The sequence below is a fragment of the Gymnoscopelus braueri genome (assembly GCF_963280865.1).
Source record: "Gymnoscopelus braueri genome assembly, chromosome: 2".
Classification (NCBI taxonomy): Eukaryota; Metazoa; Chordata; class Actinopteri; order Myctophiformes; family Myctophidae; genus Gymnoscopelus; species Gymnoscopelus braueri.
In genome coordinates, this window is record NC_137604.1 from 50,673,736 (window position 1) to 50,698,398 (window position 24,663).

A 24,663-nucleotide genomic window follows, 5' to 3' on the forward strand; every position below is an offset into this window, starting at 1 on the left:
AGCATCAACTGACGGTGAGAAAGCGATAATGTTACTTCCGACGAATTAGTATTTTTTTTTGCCAGAAACGGACTGTATCAAATATGAGTGACTGACTATCATAAACGATACAGAGCCACCTCCCTGACAATATCGCAGAGACAGTTTGTTTATTTTTGGACCACAATTCTTATATGAGACGATTCTAAGATGACCCAATGTTATTCTCCATAGCGAAATTACTTTACGAACCAGGGGATGGACGAGTGACGTCAGGACTTCTGTACTCTATAACACATCTCTCTAAGATATTCCTAAGGGACATACCGTAATCATTCACATCCTACATCCTTGCATAGATTCAATTGAAAGTGTAAATAACTTAATTAGCCTACACGTCAATGATTCCCAGGCAGAGCTCCAGTCCTCGGGAGCCATAGGACTCCTGCTTTTCCATCCATGTTAATCTGTCTACCAGAATTGAGTTTGGAGTCGGCGTAGGAGAGGGTCACACAGTGTGTCCTGTAATTCCGACTCTTAAGAAACTTGTTAGACCCGGACCGCTGGCGTCGTGGTCCGGGCACCTAGGCTCAATGTAGCCTGACAGCGCGTCGCGGGTTCGAGTCCCAATCCCGACGGCCTTTGCTGCGTGTCACTCCCCATCTCTCTCCCCATTTCAGTTGCCCTACAAAGCCAAAGTGCAGTAACAAGGTTTTTGGACACACCGACTTATTTGTGTATCCCAAAGGTCAAATTAGCCTTCGTGATTTTGGGGGATAAACAATTACCTCAAGAACCTAAAAACGCATCGCCGCATCGCATCGCCGCACGGTAAATTCGGAGCCGGTGTGCATGAGGTCATTGAGAACCATGTGTTAATTAAAAAAATGATATTGTCCGTTTTTTCCGTGCGAAAAATCGCACCCTGTCTGCAAAGGCCTTAACTGTCCTATCAATAAAGGCATTAAAAAGCCCAGAAATAAAGTCCCAAGCACCAGAGTTGGGAACCACTGGCCTACATCATGTATCACAACCCAATTTACATCCTAAATAATTATTTTCTTCTTCATTCCTCAGAGTATAGTTTCCAAGTATGGCTCTCAGTTCCGGGGCAATTCCCAGCATGATGCTCTGGAGTTTCTTCTCTGGCTCTTGGACAAGGTTCATGAAGACGCCAACCACACTCCTAACAACAACAACAGCAGCAGCAGCAGCATCAAGACCAAAGCCACTGTCAAGGTAAGTCCACAAATACGATCAAAGGATTTAGATAGGCAGGGGACCGTCCTTGAGCTGGTCTTTTTTGGTAGTAGCAAATATATAATATAATCAAACCTTTAATACACATCCAAAACAAACTGTTGAAGAGTTTGCAGTAATAAAAACAATCAAAAAACCTTCCATTACATACTGAAGATTTTAACCACATGAACCCTAGGTCCCTATTCTGGTCATAGCAAATCTACAAGCTCACAACACATTGCAAGTTGTGTGCTTGAATATTGGCTATTTTCAGCTAAGAGATGGTGTAGAGTGAAGAAAGGAGGGGACCAAGTATAGACTCCCGGGGAACCCTGGGCAACTAAGTATACATACTGTAGGTGGCACATATGTGTTGTTTCAATTATGAACTTGTGTGTTGTTTCAATAATGATGAGTCAAAACACTTGACTGTTCGGCCTCTGATGGGCATAGTCAGTGTTACACACTGCACTCCTTGTACTATTCATAGACAAGATGAAAGGTATAAATAAAGACAAAGCTGAATACACAGACTTTGCTACTAAATGACACAGACTCTATAGATTGTTTTACTTTGCTACTAAATGGAACATATACCCTCGCAGCCAGCAAGTTAGTGGGCTCATTTATTACTTGCCACTAACTTTACTTGAGAATTATTTATCCCATTTCAACAACACTTTATTTTGGCTGAGAAATGACAATAACTTACATCATCACCCATTCACACACACACACACACACACACACACACACACACACACACACACACACACACACACACACACACACACACACACACACACACACACACACACACACACACACACACACACACACACACACACACACACACCGTGACCTTTGTCTGACTATGAAACCCGGTTATACTTGTGGAACAGTAAAGATTCCTCAAAATAGCTTCAGCTGTAAGAATTGCAACTACTTGAATCACCTGTGTCCCATCCACAAGCACCCTCCTTCATAAACGCATACACATAGTAACACGTCTTAGCCTCAGTGACCATATTCACATGGTGGCCATGTTGCTGTTATGTCAAAAACTCAGATTATGATTAAACTAAACTAAAGAAAACAAGACAACCCAGAGCAGTGAATTGGAATTATTCAGACATGCTAAATAGTTTCTTACAAAAGCTTCTCAAAGCTCTTGTGTTTGTATCAATTTTTTTTTGGATTTCTTTGGCTATTCAAAAATAGCAGATATACAAGCTCATAGTGTGGCACCGAGTGCCGCGTTATGAGCTTATATATCTGCAAAAAAAGACTGGTGTCTCCCATGTGTATTGTTGTGTATCAGAGGAAACAAGTTTGTCTACAACCCTGCCCCAGACCAACAATAGGTGTTGGCAGTGACAGGGGCTATACTGTATATACATGGGGAATTTGCATAACTTATACATTTGGGAGAAAATGTAAAAAAGATAGTAAAACAGATGATATAAGAAGGATTTTGTATGCAATCTAGCTTGTCTTTCCACCAGCAGAGCATTCTCGATTAAATGTATTGCATCTTAATTCAAGTTCAAATGTAGAAATATTTTTCCGTATCAACAAAGTTTTATTCATTAACTGCCCTGGCTTAGCGGTTCAAGGTCGGCCATCGATGCAACAGGCTTAATGAGCAGACCTCATTATCAGAGGATTCTGCTAACAGCTCAGGAATGCAGACCTCAATACTAATGCTCCCTGCCTAGCCTTATTTAACCTGAATGGAATACGTGCAACAGCCTTGCACTCTATAGATTGTTTCACTCCAGTCAAACAAATCAATTCATACAGAAAGAGGCATTTTCTGTGAATGCGTCTAAATCTCGTCCATGTCTCCGAGCCACTGTTGTGGCACTTGTACAGTCGCTGTAGGCCAGATCTGAAATAAAACCTTTAGTGTGAAGTGGTGCTTCTCCTATGTGAACAAGTGAACAGGAGAGGATTGTGAAGAGCTGTGCGGTCTGTTGCTTGTCTCTCACTCCAACTTGTATCTGTCTTTGTCTACCTGCCTGTGTTATCTTTCATGTCAGCCAGCCCAAGACTGGACGTGATGCCCTGATGGCTGGGTTTTACCATGCCTTTCTGTCATAGTTTAATAAACATTAAACAACATTTATATATCAGACAGACAGACAGACAGACAGACAGACAGACAGACAGACAGACAGACAGACAGATAGACAGACAGACAGACAGATAGACAGACAGACAGACAGACAGACAGACAGACAGACAGACAGACAGACAGACAGACAGACAGACAGACAGACAGACAGACAGACAGACAGACAGACAGACAGACAGACAGACAGACAGACAGTTGTCATTGCTGCACAAGAGAGATATACATCTAAGCTTCAAAAGTATACATAAAGAAAATAGGAGCAAACAATTAGTATCGTACAATAGTATAAATAAGATACCAAATTGGAGAATTTGTGGCCATCAGTACTTGGACCGACCATGATTTTCATGCATGATGTGAGTCTTTCTTTTCATTTTCATTGAAAAGGGCAAATAAAAAAAGATGTTTTGATGGATGCCGTGAAAATAGTAGGGAAAAAACACTTAACTGGTAACTTTTAACTCCTCTCAGAACATGTCGTTGTCTCTTTTGATTCATTGCTTTCAATTAATTTCTGAAGTGAAGAGGACAATGTGTCTGAGAGAGAAATGTAGAGAGAAAGAATCAGAGCATTATCTTTGCACAGAGTGGCACAAGACAGAGAGAGGGTGGCGAGGTGAGCAGGGGAACCTTTCAGAGGTACTTATCAGATACTCGTTGATGGCTTCTATTCAGCAAATGGCATAAAGGAGAGAGAAGTACGTAGAAGTGAAGCAAATTCATCCATAGAGCCCAGAAGCTGCAAAATCATAAACTTACTTTTATCCCAATGCACAACACACCTCCAAAGCAAAACCACATTGATTCCAGAAGGACTTTATACGCAAGTTCACAACACATGCATAATCCCTTTACCCCGACAATCTCTGTAAATCTCCTGTAAATAATCGTATTAACCGCAGTGATCTAATCGACCTTTGGATGTCACAAAACAAATCTATGATTAAATAAGGACAAGACTGAGATCCTACAGGTGCTAAGATTCAGAGACAGGAGATTTGAGTCTTACTTGACACCATTGTCTCTGAAACCATTGAGCAGGTCACAAATCTGGGTGACCTGATAACTTTGAAAAACCTATCACTATCATTCATCACTTAAACAGCTTTTTCCATTTAAAGAATAACTTGAAGGCCTGGGCCGTAGCGTGACGGTCCAGGCACCCTAGGCTGCAATGCCAGCCTGACAGCGTGTCGCGGGTTCGACTCCCATTCCCGACGACCTTTGCTGCGTGTCACCCCCCCATCTCTCTCCCCATTTCCTGTCAGCCTACTTTCCCTAGATCACTCTCTAAATAAAGGCATGAAAAGCAAAAAAAAGAAAGAATAACTTGAAGGTAAACAGCTTCTTGTTTCAATCCGACACTGAAAATAAAAACAGTTCATGCATTTGTCTCCAAATGCATGAACAGCTGTATTGTGATGGAACTATGCTCCAGGAGAAGAAAACCAGTCACTTAGAGCAGTGGTTCTCAAACTTTTCAGGCCGCGACCCCCCCAAAATAATCATATTTGAACTGGGGGGACGCCACCATCCCGACAAGCACTTAAAATTGTAGGAGTTGAGGCATTACATTTAGTTTAGACTCAGTTCCATAGATAAATATTGTGAAAATAGCTGATCTACAAGATAATCTATTTTCACCATTTCTGCCTCTTTCTTATATTATTTGACAATTTGGCCAATGTTTGACCAGTTTTCATAGTATAGTTTGTTGATTACTTTTGATGCAGTAATGATCTTTTCTCATTTCATTTCCCAAACCAACGGGTTGAGAACCACTGACTTAGAACAGAGCATGGACTAGTGCCAAGTTCCTTGACAGGACCACCATGAGGACATTAGCATCAGCCTTAGTTCAATGCCACTTCAACTACACCTGCCTATATATAACCTGGTACAGAGGCATAGCCAAAAGAACAAAGGATAAGCCTCAGACAGCTCCAAACCAATTAATGAGAGTAGTCCTTCATCTCACTCCAAGAACCCACATTAGCTCTAACCATTTTAAAGAGTTACAGTACATAGGCTGAATGTGGACTCCAACAACTGAGACTCATAATGGTTTACAATATATGTAAATGATCACTGCCAAAATTATTTTTAAAGGGTATTTTAAGTACATCAGGGATTCCCAGAGCCTGAACACAGTAGATAAAAAGTGTCACTTTTACTTTGCCTGTTTAATCCACTTTACGGGGGCCGCGATGGAAATAAGTAATTTGACTTGTTCTGATAATTCTATTGTATCATGCACTTTGTTGTATGTCTCTTGAATTTATTAAATCAAATCAAATCCAACAGGCTAAGTTACGGTAACAGCTGTTACCTTTGTGTGTTGCAGTCTTTTATGCCCTCTTTTGTGGAATACCTAAAAAGACAGATGGAAGGCTCCGGCTCATATCAAACGCTGCAGCCAGAGTACTCACCTCCGCCACAAGAACAACTGAACATAATTACTCCTGTGTTCAGATCACTTCATTGGCTCCACATGCAAAACAGATTACTGTACATGTACATTATGACTTGCTCACTGCTTATCCCTTTAAGACCTGGAACGCATCTGTGTCACTTTAGATTTCTTTGGCTATTCAAAAACAAGCTCATAGCGCGGCACTCGGTGCCGCGCTATGAGCTTGTATATCTGCTATTTTTGAAAAATCGTGAAAAAATATATTTTTTATTTTTTTCAAAAAACTGTTAGGATTTAGAAAACATTTTAAGAATCGGACTCAGGCCTTAATGGGTAGTTATAGACCAGTCAGGCATCTCAAATCATCAGATAGTGGCTTCCTAATGATATGGAGAATATAATCTAGGTCTGGTGATGGTACATTTGGTCACTGTGGACCTACTCATGAATGATCTGAGATCTTCGGAAACTGTGTCCTATTTTAAGACTTAAGACATTTCTGTTCTCCCAGGCTTTTGATGGTTGTGTGTGTGTGTGTGTGTGTGTGTGTGTGTGTGTGTGTGTGTGTGTGTGTGTGTGTGTGTGTGTGTGTGTGTGTGTGTGTGTGTGTGTGTGTGTGTGTGTGTGTGTGTGTGTGTGTGTGTGTGTGTAATTGTTTGTTTGTGTGCGCATGTTTGTGGGGGGTGTCATTAATGCTGTACTGTATGTAACATGTGAATGTGTATGAGAGGGGTATGTAAATGTTTTCTGTATGTGTGTGTGGGTGGGAGACTAGAGTGGTCAATGCATATCTTTGCTACTGTTATATTTTAGTGCAGTGCATTGAGTTTGCACTTGCATGAAATGTGCTATACAAAAAAAAATTACTTGATTCCCCCGTGTGTGTCTCTCTCCCTCACACACACACACACACACACACACACACACACACACACACACACGCACACACGCACACACGCACACACACACACACACACACACACACACACACACACACACACACACACACACACACACACACACACACACACACACACCTCTTTCATACCAAATGGTGTTATATAGCTGTTAAGCTTGTTATTTTTGCACAAATCTGTGAAATTTGGTAAAAAAAAAGAGAATACTCAAGCTCTGATGTTTTACCAGCCATACATCTGTTCTTGGCTTATTTTTGCATTAAATCAATTCTCCTGATGATGTTTTTTTTTTTTTGAATAAACAAAACAACATACACAACTTCTTCAAAAGAACAACGTTGCAGTAATTAAGAGATTAGCAGTTTTTTTTCATGCATACTGTAGTAGATCATCAACCATATTAGTGAAGTCAATTTCAAATTCTCTTACAGTAATGTGGCTTTCACTTTAATTTCCTTGTAGAGACAAGACCACAGTGCAGTGTATAGTTGCTTATTATGCATGTAATTTTAAATGTATTATTTTTCTTATAGCAACGCAAGATAGTCGGCAATTTACAGTAGGCTTGGGTCTAAATCTTTATAATCTTCACAAACTAGAACAAAACTACCTTACAAGAACAAAATACATATTTTTACATGTACTACAATGCAACTTTAACGAGTTGGCATTTCCTAGTTTTAACTCTAGATACGCTAATTACCGCAACAATCTCACCACAAAGAGCCTTGATTTTAGTTATTGGCTAATTAATTTAGAACAAGTATTCTATATGGATTTTTGCTTGGAAAATGCACAGAACATCCAAAGCCTGAAAAATGTGTTGGCCTTGGTCTACATTTTCCAGATTGGGGTTTTATCTTTCAAAATATTCATTTTCAGAAACAACACTATACTAGAGACACCCTCTATTCCATGGACCATTATCAAATATATGTGTAAGTGCAATGATAGTTATGAATGTGGGTACATGGACGTGAACTGTGTATTGACCACTCAACGCAAAAAAAAAGCATCAAAGATTTCACTTCATTTTGTAAACGCTTTGTAAAAAGCTCTCTTTCTCTCTCTTTTTCTCTCTCTCGGAATTTGTGGCATCTCAGAAATGTGACTTAATCAGATTTATGGCTAGTGTTTGGTGGTGCAGGCAGTGACAGGAGTCCTTTGATGTAACCTGTGTGAGGGCGAGAGCAGGGAGGCAGATAAATGGCATCTGTCAATCCCAACATAGCTCAGACCACTGCTCCTTGAGTGATGATCACACTGATCAGCCATTGATCGGCCGATGTCCCCGGCTTTTTAGGGTTCAGCCACAGTACAATGCATTCATCGTTTCATTGCTGCACAGTAGCTATAAAAATACTTAACATGTTTTTTATGCAAGAAGAATAGGGTATCAACAGTTAATCAAACTAATCGATTTAATCGATTCTAAAACATATCCAATAATCATAATTTAATGAAAATAATCCTTTAATAATATATCTATTCTGCATGTCATTATACGTGAACATTTTCAAGAACTTTCAAATATAGTGAAAATAGCAGATCTACAAGCTCACAACAAGTCGCATCGTGACACGTTGTGAGCTTGTAGATTGGCTATTTTCACAATCTTTTAAATGTGCTTATCGATGATGTGATTATTCGAAAAAGTAATCGATAAAATAATCGAAAAGAAAATAACCGATAGTTGCAGCCACAGAGAAGAACGCCACACAGCCCATCCATTTCCTTCCATTTAGGCTGCATAAAAACACATCATGCTGTGTATGAGGGCTGTCAGTGATCTCTTTTAGCATACATCCACTGGGGACTGTGGGAGGCCGACTATGGCAGCAATGCATTAGCACTCCGATGACTGGCAAAGGCAGGGGAGGATCTTGGATCAAGGACCCCCTCACATTTCACCTGCCACCCCCACCTGAAAGCAGGATTCATCTTCACTGACATTTACTCGCTGCCCCCATCCATCCCCCCCCCCCCCCCCCCCCCCACACACACACACACATTCACCCCCCCGGAGAGTGTCAGCCGAGCTCACGTGTGGAGCTATCAATTGCGCTATTTCTGCCCCCGTCGATAAGAGAACTGGCTCACTTCACCACATCCACACAGACTGAATTTCCAAGTCTAAGCAGTTTGATTCAGGGCCATGGGATTTTTTTCTCTTTCTTTCTCCCTCTCTCTCTCTCCGCTAGCCAAACTCTCCCAGGGCAGAAAGGCCGACCCATTATCTACATTTAAAAGGGAATAATGCATACATAATGCTCTTGCACTGGTTTTTGCATTGGCAGACCTCGTATTCCCACTACTGTCCATAGGGTGAGGCTTTTAAAAACCATTCGCTCATAAGCTCACCCACGGGAGGCCTACGGCTAAATGTAACAGCTCCCCCCGTGTACTCAATCCACGCGTCCTGGGAAATTTATGCCGTACTTTGATAATGTGCAGATTTGGCGTATTGAGTTATTTCAGCTTGTGCATTACAGATATCCACCATAGTTTAGCTAATCCTGTGGGTGGAAGCCCGAGGGAGCAATGAAATGTTACAATTTGAGTTTTTACGCCAGTCTTTGATATTTGACGTATAATAACGTATCATGGCTTGTTGGTTTGTGTGGTTATGGTTGACATTACTGGGTCAAAAGAAACTTTCTCCCACTTGTAGCTACTATATTTGTATCTTATTTATTTTCGCTCAGTATTTTTTTTTAGTTTGCATAAAATATAAAATATTTATGCTGACATTTCTGTTATTCTCCAGTTATCCAAGCAGGAACGCAGCTAATTAAGTATGAGGTGAAAAAAAGCATGGACACATTCTGGACAAAGGTCCTATTAGAAGGGGAATTAACATTGCAGGCACTGGGCTGCCTTGGTGTGTGTTCACAGTCTCCTGTTACATAACATAACTTGGTTAACGTTGTTTGGCTGTTGCACTGCCTTTAACCGTAGGTATGCTTGCTGCACAGACACATAGTTTATCTAGATGAATGCTGCCCAGTCAGTAAGAATAATAGTAAAGTAAAACGTTACAGAATCTTATGTAAACATAGAGACCACATAAGGCATGCAGGTCACATTTTTGCGCTAACTAGAAGAGATGCGGTCACCATTCATTCCCATTAAAACTGCCAAGTTTACAACAGTGCAAGGTTCAAACTGGGATCTGTGGAGTTGTTTTGGTGGGTTTCCTGGAGTGTTTAGGTGGACTCTACCCTGCCTGATGGCCCCAGGTTCCCTCCTGAACAGTTGTATTACACATGAGCAGGAGGAGCCAAAGGACAGAAGCAATGCAAGCGGCTGATGAATTCAAAGGTCTTGGTGGCAAATAATCAGATTATAAAGGCATACATTGAAAGGACATAGCAAGCAATGGGTCATTCACTTAAACAAGATTACAAGGGGATTAGAGATGTTTCCCCTTGTTGGCAAGTACTATAAAACATTGTTAGTAAATAGGTAACCTGGTATTATTCGATCATATGTGTGGAGAAACTATATTTAACACACCCATATCTTTTTCTATATAGAATTGTAGGCTGCCCTCGCGCTACTAGTAAAAGGATCCCTCAAATAGCTTTGCATTTTTTTTTTTTTTTAAAGGACCAGAGGTCTGGCATATATTTTTGCCTATTGGCTACGACTCACAGTCTGCTTGGCATTACCGTTGAAGTTGAACATTTTCTGTTTTGGAAGAATTTCCAGATTTATCAATTTTGGTAAACCCACCTTTGGTAAACCCACCTTAAAATGATCTGCGTTTCTGGCTGATTATTCTGTCACTATAAGGAAGTTAAGGCCATTTGAATTTCGGTCATAAATAGTCTTTTCTCCAGGGACCATATTTGGCTAGACTTGCCCAATCAATCTGTGCTTTCAAATGCATTAACGCACAATGATAATGTAACTTATTATTATATTACTATTATTTATTATATTATTATGTTATTATTATTAAAACAAAATGTTTTTGTTATGTAACACATAACAAAACATGTACATCAAACAGTAACTGCCCTATCTGTCCAGACTGTCCTATTCCAGCAGATTACAGCGAATGCCATGTTTTTTTTGCCACGCATCGTTGATTTGAGTCTCCTCTCACTCGTGTCTGTACTGTCTAATAAGCTACTAGTCTGGTTAAATGAAGAGTACCCTGTCATTTACAAAATGGAAAAAGAATCCCCCGGTCCGTGATAAAAAATAAGCATGAGATACATTAACAACCCACCTTCCAGACGTGCTGCCATATAATCATAAAGCAATGCAACGATGGTGTGTAGGTTGACCCATTGAGACCTGGAACGCATCTGTGTCATTTTTTGATTTGAGCTGAAAAGCATTATTTTACACTTTGGCTATCCAAAAATAGCAGATATACAAGCTCATAGCGCGGCACCGAGTGCCGCGCTACGAGCTTGTAGATCTGCTATTTTTGAAAAATCGTGAAAATGTGTGCAAATCTTTGAATATATATATTTTTAAAGCGAACATTTTTAACTCAAATCTTTGCTTCTGAGGGTCCCTGGAACAACATATTTTGAGATGGGGGTCCGCAGCCAAATACATATAATTTTGGGGGTCCTTGACATGAAAAAGTTTGAGAACCACTGATATAGAAACATAGGTTTTTCAGAATACTGTTGGGATTTAGGAGACATGTAGAATCGGCTTCAGGTCTTAATGGGGTTAAGGTGCCAATCACCGTGCACCTCCATTCCTTCAACATGCCAACAAGAAGGCTTGTCAATTTACTGTATGTCGTCTTTTCCTTCACCTGTTCAACCCACTCATCACTCCATTTCTCTTTCTGTCCCTCCTTCTGCATTGGTGACTGGCTTCATAGACACCTTTGTGGGGGTTTATAAGTCTTCATCCTCAGCCCTCTCCCTCCTCCTTCTCCAACTATCCATCAGTGAATCTTTTGCTTCTGATCTTTGACTGAAACCTGGGTGACAGACCTTCCTCTGGGAGCCCCATTTTTAGATTTCTTTGGCTATTAAAAAAATAGAAGATCTACAAGCTCATAGCACGGCACCGAGTGCCGTGCTATGAGCTTGTAGATCTGATTTTTTTTTTAAGTAATCGTGAAAGTTTGTGCAAAGTTTGTGCAAATCTTTGAATATATACTTTTTAAAGCGAACATTTGTAAATCAAATCTTTGCTTCTGGGGTGGTCCCTGGAACAACATATTTTACAAATGTTCTCTTTAAAAATATATATATTCAAAGATTTGCAAAAATGCACTCGTTGCCGCGCTATGAGCTTGTATATCTGCTATTTTTGAATAGCCAAAGCAATCTTAAAATGACACAGATGCGTTCCCGGTCTAAAATGGATTAACCCGCCGATCACTAGGCTGCGCTTCCTTTCTAAGCTAAACCACTGTGTGTGCGCAGTCTGCGTGCGTGTCTGTTTGTGAATTCACATGTAACACGTGTATATATGCATGAGTGCTTTCAGGGACATGAATTAAATTTACAGAGAGGTGAAAGAGCATTTCAAAGCGGAAATGGAAAGTTGTTCCCTTCATGGTGGCAAAACGGCAAGGCTTTAATCTTTATTCTTCTTCCATGCTTCTATGTGTGCAATAGTGCCAGTGTGGCTCCATGGTGATGGTGTGATTTAACGGCATCCTATAAAAGAGCCCCAGGCCTTAAGCTGTTTTTTTGTGGCTAAAGGCTGTCTCCATTAGCATTGTTGTCATACACAGCAGGGGCCAAGATTAACTTTTTAGCTCGCCAGCCAAATGTCTGATAGATGACATTATAAATGACAACATAAATTCTACTAGCAAAAACATAAAATGTAGCTACACACAGCATTTTTGTGCTGCGTAACACACAGCTATTTGATCTACAATTTTGGATAATAGCACATTATGGTGGTGAATAAAAACAGTGGTCAGAGAGTAGATTGTAAAGGGAGAGTAAAGGTTTTATGTCCCTGTTGTCACTCTCTCCCGAAGGAGAGAGGTTATGGCAATGATGTCCGATATCATGATGTCCAATGAAGATGGCGAGGCGTCTAGTATCCAATCCGGTGCACTGTCTGCTTCAAATAACTTTATTGACATTGTCAATATTTGTTAAGGAAAAGTATCAATACTGCAATGTAGAAATACTTTGTTAAAAGTAAAAGTCCGGCATTCAAAATGTACTTGAGTAAAAGTACAAAAGTATTGGCATCAAAATGTACTTTAAGTACCAAAAGTAGAAAGTACTCATTGTGCAGAATGTCCCATTTCACAAGTTTTCAAATGTCTGAAATGTATAAAAAATCTTTTGAAAATAGCAGATCTACAAGCTCACAATGCGTCGCGATGCAAATAATTGTAGTGGAGTAAAAGTGCAGACAGACAGACAGACAGGTCTGCTACAGCTACAGGTTGTTTTTAGAGTGGATTGAAAGGGGAGGTAATGCAATGGGAATGTACACAACCAACTAAAATGTGGCTGTGATTGTCTCTCTGTTTATGCCTGAGTATTTCTCTCTTTCACCAATATTTCTTCCGTCTTTAGAGATCTTTAGAGAAGCATCAAAGCCCTGGGCGCACATGGTGCAACACTGAACCAATTAGCCGCCACTTCTTCCCTTTGGAAGCTCTTTGGTGCAGCTGGTGGGACATTTGTTTAAGGAACTTAAGACAGTCCCTACCCTCATCTGTACTCCCACCATGACATCTCAACGGTAATCAGGACATTTTGTTGCACGTTATTGTGTTTGAGTTTGCAGGCTTTCTTCAAGGAGCCACAGGGGGCTCCGAATGTTACAGTATGACTAGTGGGGGTTGAACAATTCACATAAAGTCATGGTTTGCGGGCAGCAGAGCAGACACTTTGTATAAAGAAGTCACAGTGCCGTTCAGAGTAGCAGGGTGAGTGAAGCACTATGCCATGGGGGGGTTGTGAATTATTAAATATGTCTTCTCAGGGGGTAGGAGAGTACTTGTAGAGCTGAGAGAGAGAGAGAGAGAGAGAGAGAGAGAGAGAGAGAGAGAGAGAGAGAGAGAGGGGAGAGAGAGAGAGAGAGAGAGAGAGAGAGAGAGAGAGAGAGAGAGAGAGAGAGAGAGAGAGAGAGAGAGAGAGAGAGAGAGAGAAAAGAGTTATCCAGCAACACTAGTCCAGGGATTCATTGATCCAAGCTCTGTGAGGGCGGTGGGTACATCCTGTTGGCCAGCTCCTATCCTCTCCTGTTTCCGGTGTCCTGTTCATGTCCATAAGTGCGTGTGCGTGTGCGTGTGCGTGTGCGTGTGCGTGTGCGTGTGCGTGTGGGTACATGCACGTGTGTGTGAAGCATTTGGTTGAATGGACCTGGGCACTTGACCTTCTGCTTCTACACATATCACAAGAACAGACAGGGTGCCCTTGGTGACCTCATTTGTCACCAGAATGCACACATGCGCTCAATTACAATCAAGTACAGTAACTCAGACGGCCCAAAGTCACCATATAATAGAAAAAAGGCATTTAATGGATCCTACTTGCCAGCTAGGAGGAAACATTTGATTAAACTCTTTAAGATTTCATAAACACCTACACACATTCACCTTTTCTATAGTTCAGCGGCATTTGAAAGGTACAGTTCCTCTTGTTCTGGATACCAATTGTATTCAATCAGGAGAGAACTCATACAGGATACAGGATAAACAAGTGAAATGAGCCCACAAAATTGGAACTGGAACACTATACAATTGAAAGTAATAAGTACTCTCTTCTGATTGGACGCAATTGGCAACCCACCTGAAGATGTGTTTTCTGTTTATTAAATAGCTGGAGAGCTGGGGCGAGCCTGGGCCCTGTTACTGAACAAACAATCCATAGCAGTGATTACTATCAGAATATAGAGCTATAACTTTTTCACAGACTTTTTTGTTTTAACCAAAACTATCGCTTACACTGCCTTTAAAATAGTTCATGGAATTGAAGGTCTCTCTTATAGTAGAGAGAGAGAGAATGCATCGAAGCAAAGAGAGTGTCTGGTGGAGAGATCTTCTACTTGACAACCAGTCTTAAGTTGTAGTAGGTGCAATGCTCATTTGAAAGTTTACCTGCCCCAGTTCTTCTGCCCCAGATAAACATGTTGACTCAACTAACAGTCCAGACCTTCACTTCTGTTTTAACATCCCTGTAGGCTACTGAATTTACATGGTTTTATGATCAAGAAGTAGGTGAGAGATGATATAGAATTAGGCCTTGGGAAATAGGGTTGAGATTTTCTGTTTGCTAATTAAGTTGCAAGTTAATTACACCCTAGGTCTGACAGGTGTGGCAGCTCAGAAACTTCATCTGTAAGCCAAGGGCCTCTCCTCCACGTCGTCTTCTTTTTACACTGATAATTGTCTGGCTTTATCTATGTAATCAGTGTTTACTATTGAGAACCTGTTCAACCGGTATATATGCAGGAGCGGAAATGTTAGAACAGGCTGAAAGTGTGATGTTGATGTTGCTTTCGTTCTACTAATTCTGGTCAAGAAGGTGGGCCTCTTATTATGGCCATTGTTCAGTGTCTCCTTCTATCTTTGTGAGGCTTACTGTACGTCCATACTTTATAAGGTCATGTGTTCTCGGTGTTCAGTGGTGTAAAGTAACTAAGTACATTTACTCAAGTACTGTACCATTTTGAGGTACTTTTACTTTACTGGAGTATTTCCACTACATATCAGAATCAAATATTGTACTTTTGCTCCACTACAATTATTTGAAAACTTTAGTTGCTAGTTACTTTTTAATTTTAATTTTATACCTAAGCTACTTGAAAATAGCAGATCTACAAGCTCACTACGTGTCGCATCGCGATACGTTGTGATCTTGTAGATCTGCTATTTTCAAACATTTTTGTACTTTTACTTTTGGTACGTTAAGTACATTTTTGCTACCAATACTTTTGTACTTTTACTTAAGTAAATTTTGAATTCCGGACTTTTGCTTGTAACAGAGTACTTCTACATTGCAGTATTGATACTTTTACTTAAGTAAAACGTTTGAGTACTTTTTCCACCACTGTTCTCTAGACCTGAGGGACCAGCTTGATGACTGTCATGTGGTCTTACCTGTTCCACTCACCTGTTTGTCAATGTTCTCTCATCCATCATCACTTTGGAATTGTGTCAGTTGTTGAGCTAGCTTTAAACAGGAACTGAATGATACCACGGCTATTCTATTACACTTTCACAGAAATACTAATTAAAGTCTTTCAGAGCACAGCACACCTCACACTCACACGCAAATTGTGAATTTTGAAGACAACAGCTTCCGTGGAAATTGAACAAATTCCAAGGGAAGGGAAATCCACCGATGATGTATTACATAGCTTCACGCCCTGAATACACACACACACACACACACACACACACACACACACACACACACACACACACACACACACACACACAGGCAATGCTTGAGTGATGATTTTTTTAACAACTGACAAGCAGTCATATACAGTACGTTGACCTTTATAGCAGTGGTGCTCAAACTTTTTCATGTCAAGGACCCCCAAAATGTATTTGACCGCGGACCCCCATCTAAAAATATTTAGTTCCAGGGACCCCACAGAAGCAAAGATTTGAGTTACAAATGTTCGCTTTAAAAATATATATATATTCAAAGGTTTGCAAACATTTTTCAAAAATAGCAGATCTACAAGTTCGTAGCACGGCACTCGGTGCCGCGCTATGAGCTTGTAAATCTGCTATTTTTGAATAGCCCAAAGTATAAAAGGTTAAAGTGGTTAGTGGACCCCCAAGGACCCCTGGGGGTCCCCGGACCCCACTTTGAGAACCAATGCTTCACAGTTCATACTCAGTTCTGGCCCTTTTGCCTTCAGTGTTTGAAAGGTAGGGGTGACCTGTGTCATTTGAACATTTTTTACTACATTGTCTTCCAGTCTGTATCTTGTTGCAAGTTAAGTATTCTGTTTTAGTAGACTGTCACCATCACACTAGTCAAATGTCCACACATGCAGCCAGCCTGTTTAATGTGGCATTGTGATTTATGCAGCTTTGTTCACAAACTAAAGATAGCTAAAGACTGCACAGGGACTGGTTGTTAGACTCTTGTCTTGTTCTATTCCAGTTCAGTTCCTTCCTATTCTTGTCCCTGTTAGGAATAAGATTGCCACTTACCCTTCTCTTGACCAGTACAGGGGTAAATAATACCTTCATGCTCCTCAGCCTTGTACAGGAAGTGGCCCTTATTTCGTCTATGAAGTGTTTTCAAATTTAAGTCAGGGTACTTAATTTATTTTCACATATATCAGTTATTTGTCTGGGAATAAACATGTCCAGTTTGTGTATGAGAGAGAGCGAGCGATAATGAGTCTGTGTGTAAGAGAGAGAGAGAGAGATAGCTAGAGGGTCCAGGTCTCTGCTGTCCAGACAGATTTGGTGGCCAGAGCCTTGCCAGGATCTCTTGCTGCTTCTTTTCTCCTCCTCGTCTTTGTTTTGGCCCTGCCACCATCACCATAGCAACTGCCAGATTGTGGCGGGTTTGGCTGAATTCTGAGAGAGAGAGAGCAGGAATACAGTGAGTCCTAAGATGACTGAGAAAGAAGAACGTAGAAATACTCTGTTACAAGTGAAAGTCTGGAATTAAAAATTTACTTGAGTAAAAGTACAAAAGTATTGGTATTAAAATGAACTTAAAGTACCAAAAGTAGAAAGTACTCATTATGCAGAATGTCCCATTTCAAAAGTTTTAAAATATAAAAATCTTTTGAAAATAGCAGATCTACAAGCTCACAATGCGTCGCATCGCGACGCATTGTGAGCTTGTAGATCGTCTATTTTCATATAGCCAAAGTTTAAATAAGGCTGAAGGGGTTAATGTACGTTTTGTAATAATCAAAATTTACAAAGTAACTAGTAACTCAAGTTTTCCAATAATTGTAGTGGAGTAAAAGTACAATATTTGGATCCAAGATGTAGTGGAGTAGAAGTAAAAGTATTGGAAATTGGAAATACTCAAGTAGAGTACAAATACCTCATAATTGTACTTAAGTACAGTACTTAAGTAAATGTACTTAGTTACTTTACACCACTGATTATTGAGGTTTTATCACCTACTGTACTACACCAGCAGCATTGCAGTTTGTGATCGTTCTTGTTGACATTCTTTTCAAGCAGTGACTCATCAAAAACAGATTGTCCAGCCGATTCAGGGCGTACAGTACAGTACCGCCATCAGTGTGAAATGAGAGGGCCAATAAACGACTAACCAGGGGGGGTTAAAAAGCACTACACTTGGGCTACATGAATGGAGAGCGAGGAGGGGGGTCGCTGCAAGGGTTTAAAATGCCTGTGGCTTCCCGCCCTTATCTCCCAGACTGCCTTGTTTCTGTAAGCCGGAGTTGAATAGGCCGAATTAGTGGCGGTCGTCCGCAGCTGAAAGAATAGGGGTGAGTCAGCCACTTTATAACTGCACGGACAGCATTTACCCTCCTAACCTGGACCACTGCTGCTGCTCACTGCTGTCTCTGAATCCTTCTGTCTGTCTCTGACTTTGCTACATCATATATACGTGTGTGTGTGTGTGTGTGTGTGTGTGTGTGTGTGTGTGTATATGTATATACACACACACACACACACACACACACACACACACACACACACACACACACACACACACAGCGTAGTGAGCGTACACACACAGAGTATACCGTATAAACACACACACACACACACACACACACACACACACACACACACACACACACACACACACACACACACACACACACACACACACACACACCCACACACACACACACACACACACACACACACACACACACACACACACACACACACACACACACACTCGCTCTCTCTCTCTCGGCTTGAGGGATCAATACACTATTCACGTCCATGTACTGTTTTTATATACAGTATATATATAAATGTATATATTTTAATAAAAGTTGTCTCTTATAGTGATGTTTCTGAAAATTAATATTTTAACAATGTCAAAACCCCTGTCTGAGCGATGTAGACCAAAGCCAACTAATCCCCCTCTACTACTACTCTACTACATCTGCTATAATAAATTCATCAATAAAGTCATCGAAACATTTAATGACAGACACATATACAATACTATACACACATTGTACACACAAAAAAATATTCAATATAAAGGTCTTCTTTGGAACGTTCTTGAGAAAATGTTGCTGCACATAGTTACATATATTAACACACACACACACACACACACACACACACACACACACACACACACACACACACACACACACACACACACACACACACACACACACACACACACACACACACACACACACACACACACACACACCAACAGGCACACCGTAGGTCTGTAGCTGCAAGTACTGTATAATTGGTACATTGAGCTCAACGTGGGGGCATAATTTCATGGTGTTACATTGTTTACCTGTGGGGACAATGACACAATATGACGTGGGGGAATATGAGCTAATAAACAGAGGGATAGACACAAAGTTACAGAGTCTAGAAGGAGCCATTGTACTGTAGAACTTTCCCAGTGAGTGCTGTATAACTATCCTGTTTCATAATACTTTTCTAGATGATTCCACTTGGAGAGGGTAGATTGACTGCAGGTGTTTAGAATTCATTCTCACTTTTACTCCAGTCTGTCACCCATGCTGTCAGTGCATTCCCTCATGACTTGGATAGATGACATCATTGCAGATCCTTGACCACAGAGACACAGTCAGGGACTTTCAATGATGTTGTTTTTACACGTCTGGATGCTAGCGTGTGTGGTTGGTTGTGTGTGTGTGTGTGCCTGAGATAATTGAGAGTTGGAAAGAGAGTGTGGTTCTATGGGATCGTGTACTGTACTACTTACTGTACAGTATGTACCTTTATTTGTTTGCGTGACTGTGTCCATGGCCATGGGTGCGTTTTTTCCCTTTTTTCTTGTGCGTCTGCATCTGCATCTGCGTGTGCATGTGCGTGTCTGTGTGTGTGTGTGCGTGTGTGTATAAGGATGACTCAGAGGCATCTGAGGTGGATGTGTAAGTCCCCTGAGCCAGCTGGTTGGTGATGACTGAATCAGCACCTTTTGTATTTTTAGAGTATATATTTAGTCTCAGTGAAACTGTTTGTGTACGCATATATATATATATATATATATATATATATATATATATATATATATATATATATATATATATATATATATATGCTATTTTGATTTTAGGAAGACTTCATGTTCACTCTATCTGCCTGTTTTGAAGAAAAAGAGTCTATAGAAAATCACATTTCTACACGTTTAGAGAACCTTAAAAGCTATAGCATGAGTTCTATCTCTTTGGTAAGGATGACTACAGTCTGTAACTTGCCACTGGAATTGAGTTCAATAGAAAATGTAACCGGAAATGTCCAACGCAATCAGGCCTGTTATCAGTGACACGGTCAACACACTTCACTGTGTGACTCAACTGTAGGAAAACACATCTGATAAGCGCACTTAAATAAACTACTGTACAGTATTCAGCTAATTATTGTGATCAATTTACACATGTGTTTCTGGGTGGACACTGGGCAGAGCCACCCCCGCAGAGCTCTGCCCTCACCTGACACAATATCAATTTGTTCATATCAATTGAGTCAACAGTTTTATGGGGTTATTAGAATAACTCGCTGACCTCCAGGTTAACATCCCACACTTGGTTTATAGCGCATGTTTTCTGTTTGCTAGAAAGCAGTAGTACACTAATGCTACCAATTTCACACTCTTTCACCCCACCATTGAAGCTTCATTAAAGCTTCCAGAAAGTTAGGCTACCGTCTAGAGCAGCGCTACTCAACCCGCGGCCCGCGGGCCGCATGCGGCCCAAACGCAGCGTCTTGGCGCCCCCCTCATTTTTAAAATTTTTAAGCACAGGATAAAAATATACATTTCCGTTCAAATATATGGGTTGCTAAAACATTTTTTTAAAACAAACAGACAGACATACATACAGGTGCGTCAATTGTTACAGGTATAATGCATAGTTTTCTATGCATTTCGGGTTTTTGGGGGGGTTTGACCCCCAAATTCTTCCGGCCGCGCGGCTTTGCCGCGCGCCCAGGATAGGTGTCCCTTATTTCAATCTCTGGGAGTTGGCAACCCTAACCTTGCCATACCTTAGCTTTTGCTGAACTGATGCCACTGGACATATACACAAAATAAACAGGTACAGTGAAAAGAATATGATGTCAAAATGTACATTTTCTTGTGTGTTACAAAATCGAAAAATCCAAAATAGGACCGTCATTTTTATGGCGGCCCCTTGGACTTTTGGTATTTTGCTGAGTGGCCCCTGAGCCATCTTAAGTTGAGTAGCCCTGGTCTAGAGGTTTAGTTAATACTGTGGGTAGGGCTGTCACCATTACAAATTTAAATTGACGATTAATTGTCACTCAAATAATTGCGATTAACGATGTAATTGTGTTTGGCCATTGAACATTGGAACATCTGAACCAAATCTTTATTTCTGTTTGCCTTTTAGTCTTGACTTCGTAATATAGAATTGCACAGGGCAGTTATGACAAATAACTTAAATATACAAAGAAATTATTGACATATTTAATGATTTTATACATGCTAAAAAGCAGAAATAGCTGATCTACAAGCTTGTAGATCTGCTATTTCTGCTATTTTTTTAATGTATAACATTATTAAATCAGTCACGAAGTGACGGGTTGTAAGCTTGTAGATCTGCTATTGTAGATATGATATTTTTATGACAGGCCTAACTGTGGGGTTAAGAACACAAAACACACACACACACGCACACACACACACACACACGCACACACACACCACAAACCAAACCAAATCAGTCCTCTCCGTAGTGCCTACTGAGGAAAGGAATGCCTGAGTGTGCTCTCTCTCGCATGAATACACACTCCATTGTAACCTGCAGGGAATCAGCAGGGTTTTGATAACAACATATGTTTTCATGTATAGAGGGCTTGAAGAGCAAAGCTCTCTTGAGGGAGCCGTGTCTCTGCTAGTTAGGACCATCATGTTTTATAAATGGCAGCGTTGGTTGGAGAGAGATGTTTCTTTCAAAGAATTACATTTCAAACAACGATGCAGGTCTTACAGTACATCCCAATTTCCCTGTGGAAATCTACTAGGCTGGTGATATTGCCACCTAAGCCATCTGAAAAGACAGGATGTTCCGTGGATGGTAGAATTTTAAATTTAGCTCTAAGGTGGTAGAGGAACATGAAGGCATGTTTTCCGGTTGAGAAGGTGAGAAAGTGCATCAAAGCCATAGGTATGTCCTTTACTGTAGGCAGAAAGTTACTGTACTAATAGGCTGGCAAAGGCACAGAGGTTTTTCTTTCTTTTCTTTTCTTTCTTTTTTTATTTTTATTTAGCTCTTGCAGATTTGTCTGGTTTCCAGGCTACAGAGGTCCCAGGACAACAAGAGAAACATCCTGTTCAAATACTTTGGTTCAGTGTAAGGATACGGTGGGCCTATATAGAGCACAGAAGTCCTGACGTCACTCGTTCATCCCCTGGGTCGTAGAAGTCATTTCTCTATGGAGAATAACATTGGGTCATCTTAGAATCGTCTCATATAAGAATTGTGGTCCAAAAATAAACAAACTGTCTCTGCGAAATTGTCAGGGGGGGTGGCTCTGTTTATGATAGTCAGTCACAATTTGATACAGTATGTTTCTGGCGAAAATGTTACTAATTCGGCGGAAGTAACATTAGCGTTTTCTCACCGTCAGTTGATGCTTCGTATCCATAAGAGTCAAACCGCCGGGATCATTTGTTTATTTTTGGAACACAGTTCTTATTTGACGCGATATTAAACACAGGTAGGATGTGTAAATAACGTCAGACTTCGGTGCTCTATAGCTCTGAGCGCACCACAAATGTGCATGATGCACCCTCACACACTCACTAAGAAAACTTTTAGGATTCACCAGATACATAGGCTACATACAGTACCTTCTGTATAGTTTTTGAGGTTGTTGATTGTAGTGTTTTGGTTCGGGTGATGTTAGTGGTTAGGTGGCGATGCTAGTGGTTAGGTCGGTGATGAAGGGAGCACGGTTGTGCAGGTGGGAGTGGGGGGGGGGGGGCGTTGAAGATTCCGGGATTAGGTCGGGGGGTCTTTTGTAACTTGGCTTGGGGGTCCAGGTGGCATGTCAACTGCTGAGTGATGGAGACCCCTCTGTCAGGATCCCGATGGGGGGTTGGGGGGGGGGGGATAATGATACTGAAGCACACTCTCGTAATATTTGTTGATGATATTGTATTTTGGTATTATTTTTTATGCTGTAAAACATATATATGTATACATATATATTCAAAGATTTGCAAACATTTTCAGTTTTTTTCAAAAATAGCAGATCTACAAGCTCATAGTCTACAAGCTCATAGCGCGGCACCGAGTGCCGCGCTATGAGCTTGTAGATCTGCTATTTTTGAATAGCCAAAGAAATCTTAAAAATGACACGGATGCGTTGCCGGTATTAATGGATAAAAGCTACACTATGTGTTGATGGTGGGAGCTACAGTAGATGTCTTTATCTTTGCATTTCACATTCACATTCACATTATACTTATACATGCATTTGCTTTGATAATATGACATGCACATTTTTGCAAAACGCTAACCGCCAGTTATTTTCGTATTCCTGGGCATCACTGCACTGTCAGCACATTGTGGCTTAGAACTGGAAAGAACTGGCATCACTTGGTCTCCAATATGACAGCACACAGTGGTTGCGGTGGTGGTGTGTCCTCCAGGATTACTTACTTATACTTTACTTACCGGTTACTTACTCTGTACTTACCCACTGACACCCCAGTGTGGGTTTGCTCTCCTGCGATGGCTCACTACTGCTGATGGTAGTAATACGTGTAGTGCCCTGTTAAAACACCATTCAGTGTCACTGTGAAATAGTGCATTCTACTGAGATTTGCACAATGTGAGACATGGTTATTTGATATTCTATTGTTTTGTTTTCAGAATTACTCAAAAATGGTCTAATAATATAACTTCACGCATTTATTAACCAATGTAAGGGTTTTGTACTGATAGCGCTTCCTTGTGTCTAACCAATCTGGGACACGTTAGACTCGGGAATGCGTGAAGTTATATTATTAGATCATATGAGTAATTCTGAAAACAATGCAATAGAATATCAAATAACCATGTCTCACATTGTACAACACGTACAAGTAAACAGAATGGGAGAATGAATGCAAAATGTAAAAGTTTTTTTCGTTTTTTACCCCCACAGGACTTTTAAAATATTGCTCGATATTTGAGCATTGTTTTGTTTACAAAAGTGATAGGTTGTATCTGTCCGGAGCATTAGCTTAGAGTTAGAAGTACAGACCACGGAACTGCTGTTGGCATTAATATCAAATAATGAATATGTACCACCTATAATTCCAGCACACTTTGCTAGTTTGGGATGGCTCAGGGTAGAAGACAGGGTTAAGCAAATAAAAATGGGTTTAGTATTTAAGATAGTCAAAGGGACAGTGCCCTCAATCACCCTCATGTTTCGTGTTAACCTTTTATCCTTAATGTCTGACTGTACCTTGTGCTGTTTACAGGTCTTACCAATAAAGTATTCAATCAATCAATAATCAATCAATATATGCAAAAGTATGGCTGCCCATTGCTTCAAGTATTGAGTATAGAACACACATCAGTTTTTTTTTCTCTTGCCATGTGGTTCTGCAACACCTGGCTATTTCGGATAGCCTTGGAATTTGGTTACTAAAAACAAAAGCACAGACACATTCCATCAAACTCTGAGCGCATAGACATCGTGGACAAGACCCATTCATCCATGCCCTTGGATTTAAAGTTCAGTCTTCTCACCATTGTCTGCAGATGTCGGTTTATATAATCTCACTGTGACTTTACTCCATTACTTTTGGGAGAAAGGGACCCTATAACATAACCCTTTCTCTGTGACACTGGAGTCACAGTAAAAC

General features: G+C 40.6%; 1 protein-coding gene across 1 annotated transcript in view; it reads left to right on the forward strand.

Moving 5' to 3' along the window:
- Positions 1-24,663, forward strand: part of usp43a (ubiquitin specific peptidase 43a) — a 126,065-nt gene that overhangs the window by 16,574 nt on the left and 84,828 nt on the right. The window contains exon 2 of the mRNA XM_080448044.1: positions 1,057-1,218. Within this exon, the coding sequence (XP_080304170.1) occupies positions 1,057-1,218 (162 nt within the window). The remainder of the gene's footprint in view (positions 1-1,056; positions 1,219-24,663) is intronic.